The following is a 19,672-nucleotide window of genomic DNA, read 5'->3' as shown; positions in this document are numbered from 1 at the left end:
CAGTGACTGTATCAATTTACATTCCCACCAACAGTGCAAGAGGGTTCCCTTTTCTCCACACCCTCTCCAGCATTTATTGTTTCTAGATTTTTTGATGATGGCCATTCTGACTGGTGTGAGATGATATCTCATTGTAGTTTTGATTTGCATTTCTCTAATGATTAGTGATGTTGAGCATTCTTTCATATGTTTGTTGGCAGTCTGTATATCTTCTTTGGAGAAATGTCTGTTTAGGTCTTCTGCCCATTTTTGGATTGGGTTGTTTGTTTTTTTTGTTATTGAGCTGCATGAGCTGCTTGTAAATTTTGGAGATTAATCCTTTGTCAGTTGCTTCATTTGCAAATATTTTTTCCCATTCTGAGGGTTGTCTTTTGGTCTTGTTTATGGTTTCCTTTGCTGTGCAAAAGCTTTTAAGTTTCATTCGGTCCCATTTGTTTATTTTTGTTTTATTTCCATTTCTCTAGGAGGTGGGTCAAAAAAGATCTTGCTGTGATTTATGTCATAGAGTGTTCTGCCTAGGTTTTCCTCTAAGAGTTTGATAGTGTCTGGCCTTACATTTAGGTCTTTAATCCATTTTGAGTTTATTTTTGTGTATGGTGTTAGGGAGTGATCTAATCTCATACTTTTACATGTACCTGTCCAGTTTTCCCAGCACCACTTTTTTTTTTTTAACATCTTTATTGGGGTATAATTGCTTTACAATGGTGTGTTAGTTTCTGCTTTATAACAAAATGAATCAGTTATACATATACATATGCTCCCATATCTCTTCCCTCTTGCGTCTCCCTCCCTCCCACCCTCCCTATCACACCCCTCCAGGCAGTCACAAAGCACCGAGCTGATCTCCCTGCCCAGCACCACTTATTGAAGAGGCTGTCCTTTCTCCACTGTACATTCCTGCCTCCTTTATCAAAGATAAGGTGACCATATGTGCGTGGGTTTATCTCTGGGCTTTCTATCCTGTTTCATTTATCTATATTTCTGTTTTTGTGCCAGTACCATACTGTGTTGATTACTGTAGCTTTGTAGTATAGTCTGAAGTCAGGGAGCCTGATTCCTCCAGCTCCATTTTTCGTTCTCAAGATTGCTTTGGCTATTCGGGGTCTTTTGTGTTTCCATACATGTGTGAAATTTTTTGTTCTAGTTCTGTGAAAAATACCAGTGGTAGTTTGATAGGGATTGCATTGAATCTGTAGATTGCTTTGGGTAGTAGAGTCATTTTCACAATGTTGATTCTTCCAATCCAAGAACATGGTATATCTCTCCATCTATTTGTATCATCTTTAATTTCTTTCATCAGTGTCTTATAATTTTCTGCATACAGGTCTTTTGTCTCCTTAGGTAGGTTTATTCCTATATATTTTATTCATTTTGTTGCAGTGGTAAATGGGAGTGTTTTCTTGATTTCACTTTCAGATTTTTCCTCATTAGTGTATAGGAATGCCAGAGATTTCTGTGCATTAATTTTGTATCCTGCTACTTTACCAAATTCATTGATTAGCTCTAGTAGTTTTCTGGTAGCATCTTTAGGATTTCTATGTATAGTATCACGTCATCTGCAAACAGTGACAGCTTTACTTCTTCTTTTCCAATTTGGATTCCTTTTATTTCCTTTTCTTCTCTGATTGCTGTGGCTAAAACTTCCAGAACTATGTTGAATAAGAGTGGTGAGAGTGGGCAACCTTGTCTTGTTCCTGATCTTAGTGGAAATGCTTTCAGTTTTTCACCATTGAGGACAATGTTAGCTGTGGGTTTGTCATATATGGCCTTTATTATGTTGAGGAAAGTTCCCTCTATGCCTTCTTTCTGCAGGATTTTTATCATAAATGGGTGTTAAATTTTGTCAAAAGCTTTCTCTGCATCTATTGAGATGGTCATATGGTTTTTCTCCTTCAATTTGTTAATATGGTGTATCAGATTGATTGATTTGCCTATATTGAAGAATCCTTGCATTCCTGGAATAAATCCCTTGATTATGGTGTATGATCCTTTTAATGTGCTGTTGGATTCTGTTTGCTAGTATTTTGTTGAGGATTTTTGCATCTATGTTCATCAGTGATATTGGTCTGTAGTTTTCTTTCTTTGTGACATCCTTGTCTGGTTTTGGTATCAAGGTGATGGTGGCCTCGTAGAATGAGTTTGGGAGTGTTCCTCCCTCTGCTATATTTTGGAAGAGTTTGAGAAGGATAGGTGTTAGCTCTTCTCTAAATGAATTCGCATGTGAAGCCATCTGGTCCTGGGCCTTTGTTTGTTGGAAGATTTTTAATCGCAGTTTCAATTTCAGTGCTTGTGGTCGGTCTGTTCATATTTTCTATTTCTTCCTGATTCAGTCTTGGCAGGTTGTGCATTTCTAAGAATTTGTCCATTTCTTCTAAGTTGTCCATTTTATTGGCATAGAGTTGCTTGTAGTAATCTCTCATGATCTTTTGTATTTCTGCAGTGTCAGTTGTTATTTCTCCTTTTTCATTTCTAATTCTATTGATTTGAGTCTTCTCCCTTTTTTTCTTGATGAGTCTGGCTAATGGTTTATCAATTTTGTTTATCTTCTCAAAGAACCAGCTTTTAGTTTTATTGATCTTTGCTATCGTTTCCTTCATTTCTTTTTCATTTATTTCTGATCTGATCTTTATGATTTCTTTCCTTCTGCTAACTTTGGGGTTTTTTTTGTTCTTCTTTCTCTAATTGCTTTAAGTGCAAGGTTAGGTTGTTTATTCGAGACGTTTCCTGTTTCTTAAGATAGGATTGTATTGCTATAAACTTCCCTCTGAGAACTGCTTTTGCTGCATCCCATAGGTTTTGGGTCATCGTGTCTCCATTGTCATTTGTTTCTAGGTATTTTTCGATTTTCTCTTTGATTTCTTCAGTGATCACTTCGTTATTAAGTAGTGTATTGTTTAGCCTCCATGTGTTTGTATTTTTTACAGATCTTTTCCTGTAATTGATATCTAGTCTCATAGCGTTGTGGTCGGAAAAGATACTTGATACAATTTCAGTTTTCTTAAATTTACGAAGCCTTGATTTGTGACCCAAGATATGATCTTCCTGGAGAATGTTCCATGAGCACTTGAGAAAAATGTGTATTCTGTTGTTTTTGGGTGGAATGTCCTATGAATATCAATTAAGTCCATCTTGTTTAATGTATCATTTAAAGCTTGTGTTTCCTTATTTATTTTCATTTTGGATGATCTGTCCATTGGTGAAAGTGGGGTGTTAAAGTCCCCTACTATGAATATGTTACTGTCAATTTCCCCTTTTATGGCTGTTAGTATTTGCCTTATGTATTGAGGTGCTCCTATGTTGGGTGCATAAATATTTACAATTGTTATATCTTCTTCTTGGATCGATCCCTTGATCATTATGTAGTGTCCATCTGTGTCTCTTCTAATAGTCTTTATTTTAAAGTCTATTTTGTCTGATATGAGAATTGCTACTCCAGCTTTCTTTTGATTTCCATTTACATGGAATATCTTTTTCCATCCCCTCACTTTCAGTCTGTATGTGTCTCTAGGTCTGAAGTGGGTCTCTTGTAGACAGCAAATATATGGGTCTTGTTTTTGTATCCATTCAGCCAGTCTGTGTCTTTTGGTGGGAACATTTAGTCCATTTACATTGAAGGTAATTATCGATATGTATGTTCCTATTCCCATTTTCTTAATTGTTTTGGGTTCGTTATTGTAGGTCTTTTCCTTCTCTTGTGTTTCTTGCCTAGAGAAGTTCCTTTAGCAGTTGTTGTAAAACTGGTTTGGTGGTGCTGAACTGTCTCAGCTTTTGCTTGTCTGTAAAGGTTTTAATTTCTCCATCAAATCTGAATGAGATCCTTGCTGGGTAGAGTAATCTTGGTTGCCGGTTTTTCTCCTTCATCACTTTCAATATGTCCTGCCAGTCCCTTCTGGCTTGCAGAGTTTCTGCTGAAAGATCAGTGGTTAACCTTATGGGGATTCCCTTGTGTTTTATTTGTTGTTTTTCCCTTGCTGCTTTTAATATGTTTTCTTTGTATTTAATTTTTGACAGTTTGATTAATATGTGTCTTGGTGTATTTCTCCTTGTATTTATCCTGTATGGGACTCTGTGTGCTTCCTGGACTTGATTGACTATTCCTTTTCCCATATTAGGGAAGTTTTCAACTATAATCTCTTCAAATATTTTCTCAGTCCCTTTCTTTTTCTCTTCTTCTTCTGGAACCCTTATAATTCGAATGTTGGTGCATTTAATGTTGTCCCAGAGGTCTCTGAGACTGTCCTCAGTTCTTTTCATTCTTTTGAAAAAAGCGTATTACTTACTCTTAATTGTCAAGAATGAAATTTCAGACAGGTATTTTAAAACCATTATACAAGTAGGGATTCCTCTAAATGAATTCTTTTTTCTTTTTCAGGATGACTAAAATCCGAAGAGTATGGCATATTGTGTACTCAAACTCTAATTCTATTTCTTAGTGTATTTTCTGTCAAATTTCATAATAAAATCTGCTCAGCAAAGTCTGTTCGTTTTATTACCGGTACTTACTGTGTATGCGTCTCTCTATAGAATCATCTTTTTCTTACATTAGAAGGATACCCAGTGATCTTTCTAGAAATAAGTTGCTGTTTGCTTCCTAACATAAAGAAAATTAGTCCAAATTAAAGTTACGTTACTGAAATAGTTTTTCATCAACTATCGTTTGAACAGAACTATTGATGTGGCAATTTATTTTCTGTCATTACTTATTGTATTTATTTGCTATAGTTGCCATCTGAAAATACTGCAAACTGGGTCTCTTAAATAATAGAAATTTACTTTCTTTAGAATAGTTCTAGAGGCTAGAAGTCCAAGATCAAGGCATTGACAGGTTTTTTTTTTCTTTCTGAGGCCTCTCTCCTTGGTTTACAGATGGTTGCCTTCTTTCTGTGTCCTCACATAGTCTGTTCTTCTAGCCACGTGCACCTTTAAAGGTCGCCTCTTTAAAGGTCCTATCTCCAAATAGGTCGTATTGTGAGTTAGTAAGGGGTAAGGCTTCAACGTATGAATTCGGGGGGAATAATTCAGCACGCAGCACTTACTATGTTACGTTTATTTACTACCTTCTATAGGAAATGCTTTGAGATGTTTTTGATTATGGTGATATCCTAGACGTTAAGTTTTATGAGTTTGTGGAAAGTACGTAGAGACAGGAAAAATAATGAAGACAAAAGCTCTAGGAGTTCAAGAATTAAGAGAACTTGTCATAGCCAGATCTTTACCAGACAGGTATTAGTATCTTTTTAAAGTTTCTCCTTCATCTTAGGTAATGGATAAGTGTTTTGTATTTCCAAAAGTTGTCCTTTTGATTAATAAGCCTGTATTTAATTTGTCCCCTTTTTCTCTCTTTTTCACTTCATGAAGAAATTCAGCTTCTTTCTAAAAATTCTAACAGTTTTTGTTTATTTTCATTCATTGCCATGTTTATTGAACATACACATTAAGTGCTAGACACATGCATAGATACAGTAATTTGCAAAATAAATTCTGTTCCCAAATTCATAGAATTTATATTCTAGGATGGGAGGTAGAAACTGACATTATTAGTTCAAATGACTATTAAAATAGTGTGTGATAGGAGAGTTTCTACTTCTTGGTCCCACTTCCCCCCCCTTGGATTGCTTGCTCTATCCTACAAGCTGATTTTTAGTCTTTTTTTTTTAATTATTCTGATTGCTTTTATTTAATATGCATACATTTCGACATTATCCATGAAAAGAGTTGCATTGTATCTCTGCAGGTGAGAAAAGTGATATTGTCACTTTATTCTAACTATTGAACTGCTCTCGATGTAAACAAAGATCCATTTGCTTTTTTGGCATCTTCTTCATACTGTCATAAGAAGAAGTCATTTTACCTTTTATTGTTGGTACATTGTTTAATATAAAAGTCATAGTTCTGTTTTCCTTTAAAAAACCTTCCTTAGAAGAATAAGAACACAGTGGGTAGAAAAGCTAAAGGAAAATTTCAAAGCATCTGTTTAATTTCAGAGAAGTGGTAAGAATCTCTATAATTGAGAAACTTCTCTTTGCAAAGAACTAAAAAGCATCAACCGTGAGGGAACTGTCATCTATGGTATAATGGCCCATGCAGTCCCCTTGCCTTAAGATTTACTTCTCTTGAACATCATGCATCTTTCCTTGGTGTTGAAACTACCATTGCAGACATGATTGTTGTGATTAAGTGTAACTTCATTATTCTTTACAATCAAACGCAGCTCTTTACTGCTTATTCAGCGAGCCAGCTTGATATTCTCATTCTGGTTTATAAGAAGAGAGAGCAAACACTCAGGTTAACAGCCTGCTGAGATCCATCTTTGACTCCAGTTTTCTTCAGACTGAAGAAACTTCTTTACTGTCATTCCCATTGTTTCAGCTGTGGACAAAGGCATAGAAAAAGAGAGCTATTTTATAGTTTCTAGTGACAGAGGATTTCAAAGCAAGGAAGATACTGGGTACCAGGGCAAGAGTTGAAGAATACACAGATAAAGAAGAGAAAAACAGGCAATTTGCCTTCCAAGAACTCATTCAGATCATATGTTTTCAGTTTGAAAACCTCAGTGGAAGCTGAGTAACTTCAAAGCATGAGCAGAAGTTTCTTTTTCAGTGTGGTGAAATCAGGTGACAAGGTAATTGTGTTGCAAGGGCTTCTGAGACTCCTGAGAAGTAAAAATATGAGCTTCAGAAAATGCTGGATAAAGTCTGCAACTGCTTCCTCACAAAATTACAACCAGAGTACAGTTTATAAGCCAGGAGGACTAACTAGAGGTTCTCCAGAAGTGGATCTGCCTCTCCTGGACCTGCCACCAAGGAGGTTGATTAAACAGACCTGAAAACAAGGATATTCCTCTGAAGTAGTAACAAAAACTGAAAGATAGAAACATTTAGCCTAAATTTCAACTTTAGACCTTGGGTTTGGAACTTAGCCTCTCACAGAAGACAACAGTAAAACTAGTCAAAATACATGAGGCTCTTATTGCCAGGCATTGAGCAGTCCTGGACTGTCATCCTCAAGAGAAAGAAAAAACATGAGGTGAAAAACAGTTCTCTGCCAGAGAATACTTTTCCTGTTGCAGTGCACAGTGATTAGAACCCAAGTGGAGTTGCAGTCTCATTAAGCTAAGGAGGAAGAAGTTGGAGTTCTGGGCTTCTAAAGTGACTGGAATTTGTGAGGGAGGGCACTACAGAAAAAGGAACTGCTTCAAGGGGGATTCCTAGACTCCCTGTGGAGATTCAATGCAGGTCCTTGCCTTAGGGCTGGGCCACATACGAGCTGGTCAAGACTTCAGTAGGCCTACTTAACAACCACCTGCTGTGAGGCTGAGAGCTGGCCAGTGATATCAGAGGTCATGGGATGCTGGGAGTAGAAGTAGTGAGACCTTGCTGAGCACCTCATTCATTCTGTTTATATCCCAGCAAGGCCACTCTTGAAGAGTAAGGATCAGTTCTTAGCATAAGAGCCATACCCTAGAACAAAGTTCTAACTGAAATAGACCCACCCTAACAAAGAATAAAACCAAGCTTGTTATCCACCAGTAATTTAACTGCATGGCAGAACAAAACTCAACACCAGTTAAGGTTGATGGTATAATCCAGGCTCCCTTCAACATATTATCTACTATTCAGTCAAAACATATGTCCACATTCAATCAATAGTTCCTAGACAAGTGAAATAAAAATTCAAAATCATGAGAAAATATGACCCATAATTAAGAATTTAAAAAATCAGTAGAAACAGACTATAAGATGACTAGATGTTGAAATTAGCAGCCAAGAGTTTTAAAGCAGCTGCTATAATATTATATGTTCAGGTACTGAAATGGGAACATGGTCATAGTGAGTGAACAGATGGAGAATATCAGCAGAAAATTAAAACTTTATAACAAAGTGAAATACTAGTACTGAAGAGTTCAGTATCTGAAACTATATGATCAGTTCATCAGATGGGTTTAGTATCACTAGATGGAGACTACAGAAGAAAGGGCTATGGAACCTGAAGGCATAAATATAAATTACACAGGAAATGCCAAGGAATTAAATCTTTTTCCCCCTCCACCGCTTCCCCATAAAAATATCTTATGAATTACTCAGGTTTATTTCACTTCTTATGTTTAGATATAGAACTTAGTTTTTGAAATGAACTGAAAAAGAGGTTGAGCTTATAGTTGTGCATGCCATTCTATATTTATATCCTAAAAGTCTTTTTCCATTTTCTTGTTTTAGTTAATTGGAATATTACCATAGAATTAGAATAAAGAAATATTGGGTTGTTTACAAGCATATTAATAGCTCATCTGTGTAACATTTTACAGTTTATGAAAAAGTCATTTTATTTGTTTATTATTCATAAATAATAACGTTTATCAAATCCACACTGTGTGTAAGGTATTATGCCTAATGTTTTGCTTATGTCATCTTATATAATCTTCACAACTATGAAATTGTCATTAATATCTATTCCCATTTTACAGATGAGGAAATTTAAGGTTTAGAGAGGCAAAGTGATTGGCCTAAGGTCACACACCTAGTAGTTGGTTGAATTAGATATAAACTCATATTTGGTCTGATTCCAAATCCAGTCCTAACCACCGTACTTTACACTTCCACATTTTACAAACTAGATGTTGAAGCTTCTTCAAGAAATGTTCGCTGTGGACTTACTGTATCTACGTACTGGGTTTGATGAATTAGTCTTGTTCCCTATCCTGAAGTTGCTTTTAGTCTAGGGACGTTGATGCTCTCTGTGGTCCACATAGCAGCAGCAGCAGCATCTCCTGGGAGCCTGTTAGAAGTGCAAGAATCTGATTTCACAAGATACCCAGGTGACTGGTGTGCACATTCAAGATTTATAAGCACTTGATTAAGTTTCAGAATAACTTAATCAAATCAGAGTAGCGGGGTCAGGAGAGGCATCCACATCATCTGATTCTGAAAGAGTATCTTTAGACTGTACCTGACTGATTTTTCTCCTTCAGATATTGTATAGATATTATTTATCAGTCTACGTACATTGTACCTTTGATATTTGGTGAAAACCTCTGAATTCTTTCAAAAGTTTAATATTGCATTTTAAAAAACATTTTGAGAGGGGTATAGTATCTTCTAGGTTTAAGAGAATTGGATATTAAATACAAGAGCAGCCATTTATATGAGATCAACCAACCATAGATTTGGCTATTTTAGTTTTCTATTACTTTTTGTCTTTTAACTGAGATTGATTAAGTCTGTGTGAAAATGGGATAAGACTGATTCATATATTTGACCCATTGTTGTTATTTTTTAAAGGATGCTAATTAGATTAATGAAGCTTAGAAATAAATACTTGATTTCCCCCTATCCCTTCCCAGTTTGCCTAATGCCTCTTTCCTAACACTGGATTTGTCATTTTTTTAGATGTGGAAGTTATGTACTATGACTGGATTTCTCTTTGCTTACATGGCGCCCTTATGGACTAGCAGGGTCTGTTCTTTAAATATCTCCTAACAGTCCAAAATTTAACCCAATATACACATTCATGTATTAACAAACAAATGCTTTTTCAAAATTTCACATAGGAAGCACTATTCTGTTACGCATGCACTGCCACTAACATAATAGATATAGTTAAACACCTCCTAACTTTAAATCACTTCCTAGATTTAGGCAATAACTGATTTTCAGGATGGAAAGTGAATTTCAGTAGTTTTTTACCTAGGCTTTTGTATTATTCTAATCCAAAATAGAAGTATCTGTAGTTTATATTTTTGTAAATACTCTAGTTTTAGACTGAGCATGACTTTGTTTTTTTGTTTTTTACTAAAATGTAAATTGAGTTGACATATATGAAGAAATGGATGAGCCAAATATTTTTGTGAAGTAATCAAATACTTCAATTTGATTGTAGATATAGGATGTCCTATATTCAAGAGATTAAGTTAATAAAGAATGAGCCTAATAGCTGTGAAGACGAGGAGCTGGAAAGATTTTATTGTATCACATACCCAAATTCAGTCTTATGCCTCTATTGTCCTTATCCGCAACACCTTCTTTCTGAAAAATGATTTTGCTTCCTTAGAAAAGCCTAACCCTTTCCTGTGAGCCTAAGAAATAGTTAATAGTTAGAATTTAAAAGGCTTTCTTGAAGTGAGAGCTTCAAGCACTCAAAGGTGTTACAATCAAGTAAGTACAAACTTTTTAAAAAGTTGAAAATAAGATTTACTTTCCACCCATAACATTATTAATCATATCTTAATTATCTTAGCATCTAGACTTAGTAAGAAAAATATTCACTCCTATCTTGAAGACCAGTTGGTATGAATAAGCATGAATCAGATATTCTTCAGAACTTTAAAAATGCATTTTATTTTTCAGCAAAAATGTCAAGGAAGTTAAGCTTGCCTACTGACCTAAAGCCTGACTTAGGTAAGTAAAATAAATAAATGAAAATACATAGTAGTTAAACTCTCTTTAATGGGAAGACAAGGAAATCAGGAGATTTAAAATGACCATAGACTAGATTTTCATTGAAAATCAAGTTTAAAATGACTGTTTAAGGATTAATAGCCTTCAGGATGCTCTCTGTAGATTGTAAAGGATAATTATAATATAACTTTAAGCAAATCAAAATAATATATTTCCTCAGCCCTCTCATACTTTATCTAAACAAAATTTAGTGTAAGATTAAAATATGTGTGATTTTGGATTAATTTCTATTAACCGTCTCAAAACTTATTTTGAACTTTATTATTTATAAACTTATTTTATGAGAATTTAATATTTTCAAAATAAATGACTAGTTTTCCGTATTACAGTGAATCTCATACCAAGAATCATTATTACTTTTTGACGATAATAAGGTGGAAAATATATCTTTTTCTGTAGCACGCTCTATGCAACCTATCCATTAGGAAAGCAGAGTGAATATATTCACACATTCCTTCTGCTTTATATCCAGCTCCAAAACAGCTCCCTGATATCCCAGGATAGGGACAAATGACATTTCGATAAAGACAAAATAAGATTCCATGTAGTAAATATAAAGCAGGATTTCCATTTTAATTTTAGGATTTCTATTGCCTTTAAGTGGATAAGAAGTATGATGCATACGGATGATTTCACGCATGTTTGTCTTAGAAACAACTAGATTTTCTCCTTTTCATTTGCTCACCCACCTCATCTTCTCACTGTTAATTCTCTAGATTCCTTGACTATCTTCTTATGCATAATACAGACTTAGGTATTGGTCCATTTCACCTTACTGATTTTAGCATTTCCAAATCATAGTCTTATCTCAGTTATACTGATAGCATGTTATTATGAGTGAGTAGGCATAATATCTTCCACTGTCATCAGTGAAAGTTTCCATTCCTGAACATAGGAAGAACAGTTTAGTGGAACCCTGTAATACCCCTGCTGTTAAGGGAACCAGAAATAAATTCTAGAATGTTTTGAGAAGAGCATAGTTCCCTTCACTATAAAAATGAAAGATGCCATTTGAACCCACATGTATCTGAGGCTACCGTTAAGCATTTTTTTCCCCAAAAAGAGGATCCAGAGTTTTCATCAGACTCTCAAAGATGCCCATGATTTTAGTAACACTGAATACTACTACTTAAAATGGTTTTGTGTCTTTTATTACCTAAAAATCTGTTGAGAAAACACATGTAGAAGTACTTTTTAAATTAGTAAAAATAGGATGTCAATTACTTTTTAAAAGAATATTCACACTTATGAATTATTTAAGTAATTTAATCAAAGTGTGTGCTCTGTGCTTTTATAGATCATCTTTATTCAGTTTATCTTTTACTTGTGTGCCCGTGTATCTCAATGCCCTAAGCTAATTATAACTTTGATTAATATATATGTTGAAACAATACCCATGTTGCCTCAATAGTTTTCCCTTAAGTCATTGTGCTACTGAACTATTTTTTGATAGAGATTCTTAGCTGGTAATTCTTTTACATTGGCCAGAGAGTCAACGGGGAAAAACAACTATTATCCATAGGCTCAAACTGCCAAATGTTGCTAAAGTAGCTGAGCTGTTGGACTTTTCCTGCAGCTATGGAAGCTTCTGTGAATAGAATTCACTTTTGTTTATAGGGGAATTATGCAACATTGTACTTTCACCATAGCTTCACCCTAGATTCCATGGCCCACAACTCAGGAATCATGGGCGATATTGTTAGACTGCTGATGTCACTTTTCAAGTGTCAAGAACAGGAGGCAAAATATCAAACTGTTATGTATCTTTATGTGAGTAAGTATTTTGTCCTAATTTTTACCCTGACCAAATTTACCTCTTGGCACTATGTTTTGATTGGGGGATATAAAATTTTGTTGCATAAGGCTCTATGTGACAGGAGAGTGTGATATACACAGGTGGAATGTTCTAGGCATCCAGAGAATAACAGGAAAGCAATGATTTTATGACATGGTTGTATCACTAGAGCTGGATGGAGGCATTAATGACAATTTTTTTCTGAGTTTAGATCGGCCAGAAAGACCACATGTTCCAGCTTTTTTTTTTTAATCTAAACACTGAACTTTAATGCTCAATAATAATTAAAACACTCCACTCGTATGATATTGGTGATATGACTAATCCCACGTTTATCTGGAGTTGCCTAACAGATGTTTTAGACTTGAACATGGGCACAAATCCAAACTCTTCCATTAACTAGCTTTCTCAGTCATTTAACCTGTCTGAGCCTCTACTTCATTATTTATTAAATTATGGTGATAATACTTTTCAGGGTTATTATATAGATTCAATAAAATGATAAATGTAAAGTTTATGATAGTATGAAGCACATGGTAGGCCCTACTTAGTGGTAGCTATTTCATTTCTGCTCTTATTAGTAGAATGAAAATAAAAATTTCTATTCCATTTGTTAAGCTTGCCCAATTTCTTATATTTAAGCCACAAAGACCCACAACATCTAACTTGAGAGCAGTCAGTGGCAGTTACAATTCGTGAACTGCTGAAGATTCTAACTTGTTTTCAAACAGTTCTACACAGATAAAATAAGCAACCTAATTCTCTAAGTTCAGAGTTGATTCTGATTCAGTTCATTTTCCCATATTGATCTAGCCATAGGAGTTTCTCTGGCAATCTAATTTTTATAGAGAAGTCATATAATAAAAACACAGTTGTAGTTTATGAATTTTATATAGCTAAATTAGTCTATTAAATTAAAATAATGTTTACTTGGCCTGTGAATTAACATTTGAAGTATAGATTGTTGCGAATCACCTATTGTAATTTTAATAGATAACAGTAAAGGTTTTCATACAGCTTAATTTATATTGAAATTTATAATATTAAATTTTCTTGTATCACTGATTTTCATTTTTATCACTAGGTCATAACTGATAATATAGGTGAATATGTCTGTTCATCTTGTTATGTGTATGTCTTATCAAAGTAACAAATATTTTTATCATTGGAAAATAAATTTTAAATTTCTGTTTTTTTACTAAAATAACTTTGGGAACATAAAGAGTTAACATTTGGAATCAATACCATATTACTCATCCAGTAATGAGCTGTTGCTTATAGAAAGTTGTTTTATTTACATTAAGTAGTTCTTTTCTACTGTGTCATAATCTGTAACAGGAAGCACAATCTCAGGCAAAAGAAAAGCATTTTTAGAAACTATAGTTAGAAATAACCCATGCTGTTGTCATAACTAGTGGTTTTATTGTTTTCAGAGGCTAACTGTAATCAAAATTATGTTGTATATAATTATTGTTTAACCTATGAATCTAAATTTGATTACAAGAAGCTTTTGGGGGGTATAAGTAGGATTCAATTATGCCTTTTTTATTCAGTAATATACAACTTAGAAGACTTGAACGTGTTTTTCATTTTTCACAACATTATGAAGTCATTTCTTTCACAATAGCATTGGAAACATGTGATTTGAGGAATGATTTATTAGATGTGAACAGCAGAAACTACTGGAAATTTTAATATATCCCAGTGGTGTAGCAGAAACACATCGCTTCAGATACTTCGAACTGTAGGTCTGTCTTCAGCAAGTATATGTTGAATACCTTCATATGCAAGGCACTATGCCAAATTCTGCAGGGCATCAAAAGGAGAGAGCCCTTGTTCTCAAGAAATTTACAGTCACATTAGAACAAGGCCTAAGACAAGTCAGAAATAACTACAGAACAAATGTACTATTCATGCCAGGGGGGAGATAAAAAGCTATCAAGATTCAAAAGAGAAAAACTGTGTATGGTTTTAGGAATCAGGATAAACTTCATGAGGATGACAGTACTTGAGATGGAGAATAAACACCATCTAGATAGGTGGAGAAAAGGCAAGGGCACGAATCAGAAAGAAAATCACAAGCAAAAAAGTAGGTAAGCTCCAGGTATGTTTGGAGAACATTGAATGGCTCGGTTTATTTCCCACAGTGAACTGAAGCAGGGCAGCACTCTGGCAGATAGGACCGGGAGGGTAGGTTGAGATATTTTGTGGAGTCTTAAAAACCTAGTAAGAGTGTAAGAGGAACTGTTGCGGATTTTTAAGATAGAGGTGATAGAATTAAAACTGTACCTTGTAAATTTTAGTTGAGTTTTGATAGAACAGTAACAGAGTGAAGGTAGGGAGATCTCTTGGGAATTGTAGTCTAGATGAATGGTGATAAAGGCCTGAACATAGGGTGATGGAAGTTGATTAGTAGTGGAAAGAAGGAAACAGAAACATTAGAATAGCGTAGGACTTGGCATCCCATCAGAGACGTGTAAGTAAAGTGAAAGGGAAGAACCGAAATTGGGACTCATTTCAAGTATTGTTTTCCTAGGAGAACAGAGGTGTCATTAATATAAATAGTGCCATTAGAAGAATTTAGAGCCTTGGGGAAATGATGTATTTTGATTTTGCCTAGTGAGACATAATAGGAAAAAATCTTTATAAGCGTTTGGAAATGCATTCCAAGAGAAAAGAGGCCAGGGCTTGAAACAGACTTGAGATTGGCCACAGAGAAGGTAGCTGAAGACAAGAGAGGGTTTATTAGTATAATTTACGAGTATCCCTGTCATTACAGACAGAGCCGGGTAAAGGGAATATACCTGGCATCAAGTTAAGTATGAGCCAGATACCAGTTGTACAGTTTAATGAAAAACGCCTTAGATGAACGTTGGTTACAGTTAAAATCGCATTTAAAACAAAAATAAAGCTAAATTTTTATGGATTAAGGCTTTCATATGGACAGATTTGAAGGAAAAAAGTCCATCATACAATAAATTTGAAGGTAACATCAGAGTACTTATAAAAGCACTTTTTTTTAAGGTAGAAAATTGAAAATACCCACTTTCCTGATTCTATCTACTCATGAATTATATTACCAAAGGAAGAAACAGCACCATGAGAAAGGGTAGTAAGGGCTAAGATTGGAAAAGCAGCCAGGATACTAACAGAGAGCCGCACCAAAACCACAGAGATCATTACATCCAAAAACTCACTGAGCTCACTGGGATGACTTCAGCTCAGTTCTGAGAAGTGTGGATTTGTCCCTCTGTGTTTCAAACACAAGCAAAGGAAAAAATTGTTAGCATAAAAGTAAATTGTTTTTCTTTTCAGTTAAAAGAAACTTAAAATTAAATATGCTGTAGATTTTATCTTTTTGCAGATTAACTATTTGGCAAAACTTATACCAAGCAAAAAACATGATATTTTATAACTTGAGCCATCTCACAACATTTTAAATCGTTTCAGATATAAAAGATAATTCCTTCAGCCGATCACGGAGTTCAAGTGTAACCAGCATTGATAAAGAATCCCGAGAAGCAATCTCTGCTCTTCATTTCTGTGAAACTTTTACTCGAAAGGCAGATTCAGCCCCCTCCCCATGTTTGTGGGTTGGTACTACATTGGGAACAGTGCTTGTCATTGCACTGAACCTTCCCCCAGGAGGAGAGCAAAGACTTCTTCAGCCAGTAATTGTGTCTCCAAGTGGTATGTATGCTCTGGTGCTATACTTCTTTTGAAGGTTTGCTTTAGTATAATTTAATAGAAGACTTTGCTTTTCATTTTTGAATCAATCTAAGTCTAAATGGGGATAGTTATAGTCTTATGTTTTTAATTGTAGGAATACATGGAATAAGATTCCAGAATATCATTTACTTATACAGCCATTCAGGTTTTATATTTTTTTAATCCTAGAATCATGTCTAAAATGATTACTACAAAAGAAAATGAGAAAAACAAACAAACAAAAAAAAACACTGTTGTTCTACTGCATTCTAGGATACCTCAGAATAGTATGTTCTATAAGCAAAAGGATGGTACATATTTAGAGAAAAAACAGAAAAGTATATTTTTAAACGTTATACACTTGGCTATTTTTAATCTCTATGTGTGAAGTCTTAAAATACATTAATTTTCTTCTTTGAAGAATTAGAAAAGGTGATTTAATAAAAAAATGTTAAGAAGAAAAAATCTACAGTCTTCCTATATTGAAAATGAGATTGAATTTTATCACATGTATGTGGAATCTGATAGGTCTTGAAATAATTGAGAATTCTGGTTTCCGTTACTAATCTATGCTGATCTAGATAGAAAAAAACAAAAACATGGTTTTGCTTACTAGTGTATTTCTTGTTTATATAGTACATTTTAACAATACTTAGAATTTAGAATTAAAATGTAATTATGGGGCTTCCCTGGTGGCGCAGTGGTTGGGAGTCCGCCTGCCGATGCAGGGGACACGGGTTCGTGCCCCGGTCCGGGAAGATCCCACGTGCCGCGGAGCGGCTGGGCCCGTGAGCCATGGCCGCTGGGCCTGCGCATCCGGAGCCTGTGCTCGGCAACGGGAGAGGCCACAACAGTGAGAGGCCCGCGAACCGCAAAAAAAAAAAAAAAAAAGTAATTATGATTTCTAGTTCTACCATTTCTGAACTACCTTTACATTAAAGGAACAGTTTGATTTATTCATTCAGCTCAATAATTTACTATATACTACATACCTAGTTGTTAGAAAAAGTTACATAATGATGAATTTCTTAACCAATCTCATTTCTTATTAGCAAACAAGTATATGTATTGGAAAAAAAAAACTAGAAAGATGAAAATCAAAATGTTGATAGTAATTATCACTGAATAGTGGGATTGTGGGTAATTTTTATTCTTTTTACTGATTCGTAGTTTCTAAATTTTCTACAACAGACAGTTTGTGATAAGAAAATGTTTCCAATAAATAAAAAAGAGAGAGGGATTAAATATAAATAATCTACTATTAACTATATTAAAAAATATTTAAGATTTTTCCAACTGACAATAAAGTCAAATTAGCTGTAAATCTACTTTGATATGAAATAATTTTCATGTGTAAGAAAGAACCTTTGGGTTTCTTTTCAACGTTGGAATCTTTGAGGTTTGTTTTTAATAGGATGCCTATTTTAAAGTATAACAATGACATTTATATTATATTATCTGTATTGGAACTATGAGGAGAAGAGAAGTGTTTTCCAAGCAGGTGGGTTTCCATGCCTAAGAGCCTGAAATGGTCTATTTTGTCCCCAACTGTTTTTTGTTCTGTTTTTTTTTTTTTTTTGCCTTCAAGAGGAGAACTCAACAATTACCACTACCCTGCTGGAAAACATACTATAATCCTGCCAACTATAGGACAAGCATATATTTAAATATTGGTACATTTTTAGAAAATCCACTTACTGGAATTACTATATCTCATATATGTTCATATGGACTATAAACCATTCCCAAATTAGCAAACCATTTAAAATAATTAAATTGTCTACTTTCCAAACCTGGACAATAGACTAACGCCAGATGTAGCAAATGAATTGCAGGATGCCCAGTTAAATTTGGACTTTAGATAACATATTTTTTAATATAAATATGTCCCATCTTTCTCTTTGGAAAAATAATGCAGAATTTGGGACACACTTATACTAAAAAAAGTATTGATTATATATCTGAAATTCAGATTTAACTGGGCATCCTTTATTTTATCTGGCCACCCTGCAATAGACAAAATATATAAATGTGAAGAGGAAAGGAAAATTTTGTCTTCTAAGAAAAATTTTGACAGAACACTGGGATCTCTTCCTCTTAGAAACAAAAGAATATAGTATATGGATAATTTTTTGCAAACTATAAAATATAAGTATAAAGTAATAAAATATGAAAAAAATCCTCTAAAATAAAAACTGAAATGCTAAATCGGTTCTATACCTTCCCTTCTATTGCTTTCCAAATCCTTAATAGTATCATTTAGCTTACTTAGAAATGAGCATAAATCATATTTACCTATTCAAGGATATGGAGGAAAGGGAGTCCCATTAATTAAAGTAAATCAAGAAATATAACTACTAATTTAAGACTGTAAGTTGACCAAAGCAATGTCTGGAGTGTATTTGACATTTACTGGTAGTAAATAGTTTTTTTGAAGTAATGTTTAGAAATATGTGGAAACTTTTTTTTCTCATTGACCCTGTAGATCAGTTCTGTCCATTAAAAATGCAGTGTGAGCCACATATAGTATTCTAAATTTTCTAGTAGCTGTTTTTAAAAAAGTAAAAAAATTAAAAAAGTGAAATTAATTTTAGTAACATATTTCATTTAGCCCAGTCTATCCAAAATACTATCATTTTAGCATGTAATCAGTATTTTTATATTATTGTGGTATTTTCTTGTAATTTTTTCTTTGTACTAAGCCTTCAAATCCAGCATGTATTTCACTCTTACAACATGCCACAATTTGGACCAGCCACACTTCAAGTGGCTAGTGGCTGCCATATTGGACTGTGCAGCTCTAGATGCCATCTGCTTACTCTCATACTCAATGGTAGTACACTTGCCAGGTATGAGGCCTAGTTCCACACATCCTAGCGTTTATCTGTTTGGTAGCAATTATAGTTACACTTATTTATTTGGTAGCACTTACTGATATCTTTTTCCAGATTCAAATATCATGCTTGAAGTTTGAATCCTATCAGTGAGCCAGTGTACAATTTCGGTTCAGTATACATTTTACATATTTTTGAGTGTCTAGTATGTGTCAGAGTTGGAATAAACATATTTACTGTGGGATTAAAATATTTTTTATTTACTAAAATTACAATTTTAGGTACTATATTGAGGTTAAAAGGGGCAGTCCTGAGAATGGCATTCCTGGATTCCACAGGCTGCTTAATGCCACCCGCATATGAATCCTGGAAAGAACACAATGTTCCTGAAGAGAAGGATGAAAAGGAGAAATTGAAAAAACGAAGACCTGTCTCTGTATCTCCCTCCTCTTCTCAGGAAATTAGTGAAAACCAGTATGCAGTGATATGTTCTGAAAAGCAAGCAAAAGTAATCTCACTGCCAACTCAGAACTGTGCTTATAAGCAAAACATTACAGAGACCTCATTTGTTCTTCGTGGAGATATTGTATCATTGAGTAACAGTATCTGCCTTGCCTGCTTCTGTGCCAATGGACACATTATGACTTTTAGGTAAGAGTTAGATTTTTTCTTTTTTTAAACACAGATATAACATTTCCTCCCTCAACACATAATGTTGCAGAATTATATTCAGTTTGAAAGAAAGGCTTTTATTTGTTTACAGTCTTATACACTGAGAATTTATTTTCATTCAGTTCATAGTGAACAAGTATGTGAGGAAAACAAATCAGTTTTATCTCCCACTCAGGTGCACTAAATCATAAGGTTTATAAGTTCCCTGC

General features: G+C 34.4%; 1 protein-coding gene across 4 annotated transcripts in view; it reads left to right on the top strand.

Moving 5' to 3' along the window:
* The window catches only part of STXBP5 (syntaxin binding protein 5), a 167,172-nt gene that overhangs the window by 122,413 nt on the left and 25,087 nt on the right, over positions 1-19,672 (top strand). For all 4 annotated transcript variants that reach the window (XM_082855293.1, XM_082855292.1, XM_082855294.1 and 1 more), the window contains 3 exons: positions 10,344-10,394; positions 15,700-15,939; positions 19,073-19,442. In XM_082855293.1, the coding sequence (XP_082711419.1) occupies positions 10,344-10,394; positions 15,700-15,939; positions 19,073-19,442 (661 nt within the window). The remainder of the gene's footprint in view (positions 1-10,343; positions 10,395-15,699; positions 15,940-19,072; positions 19,443-19,672) is intronic.

Source organism: Leucopleurus acutus (assembly GCF_964270905.1).
Source record: "Leucopleurus acutus genome assembly, chromosome: 15".
Classification (NCBI taxonomy): domain Eukaryota; kingdom Metazoa; phylum Chordata; class Mammalia; order Artiodactyla; family Delphinidae; genus Leucopleurus; species Leucopleurus acutus.
The sequence above is the reverse complement of the archived record's forward strand: the minus strand, read 5'-3'. Positions and strand labels throughout refer to the sequence as shown.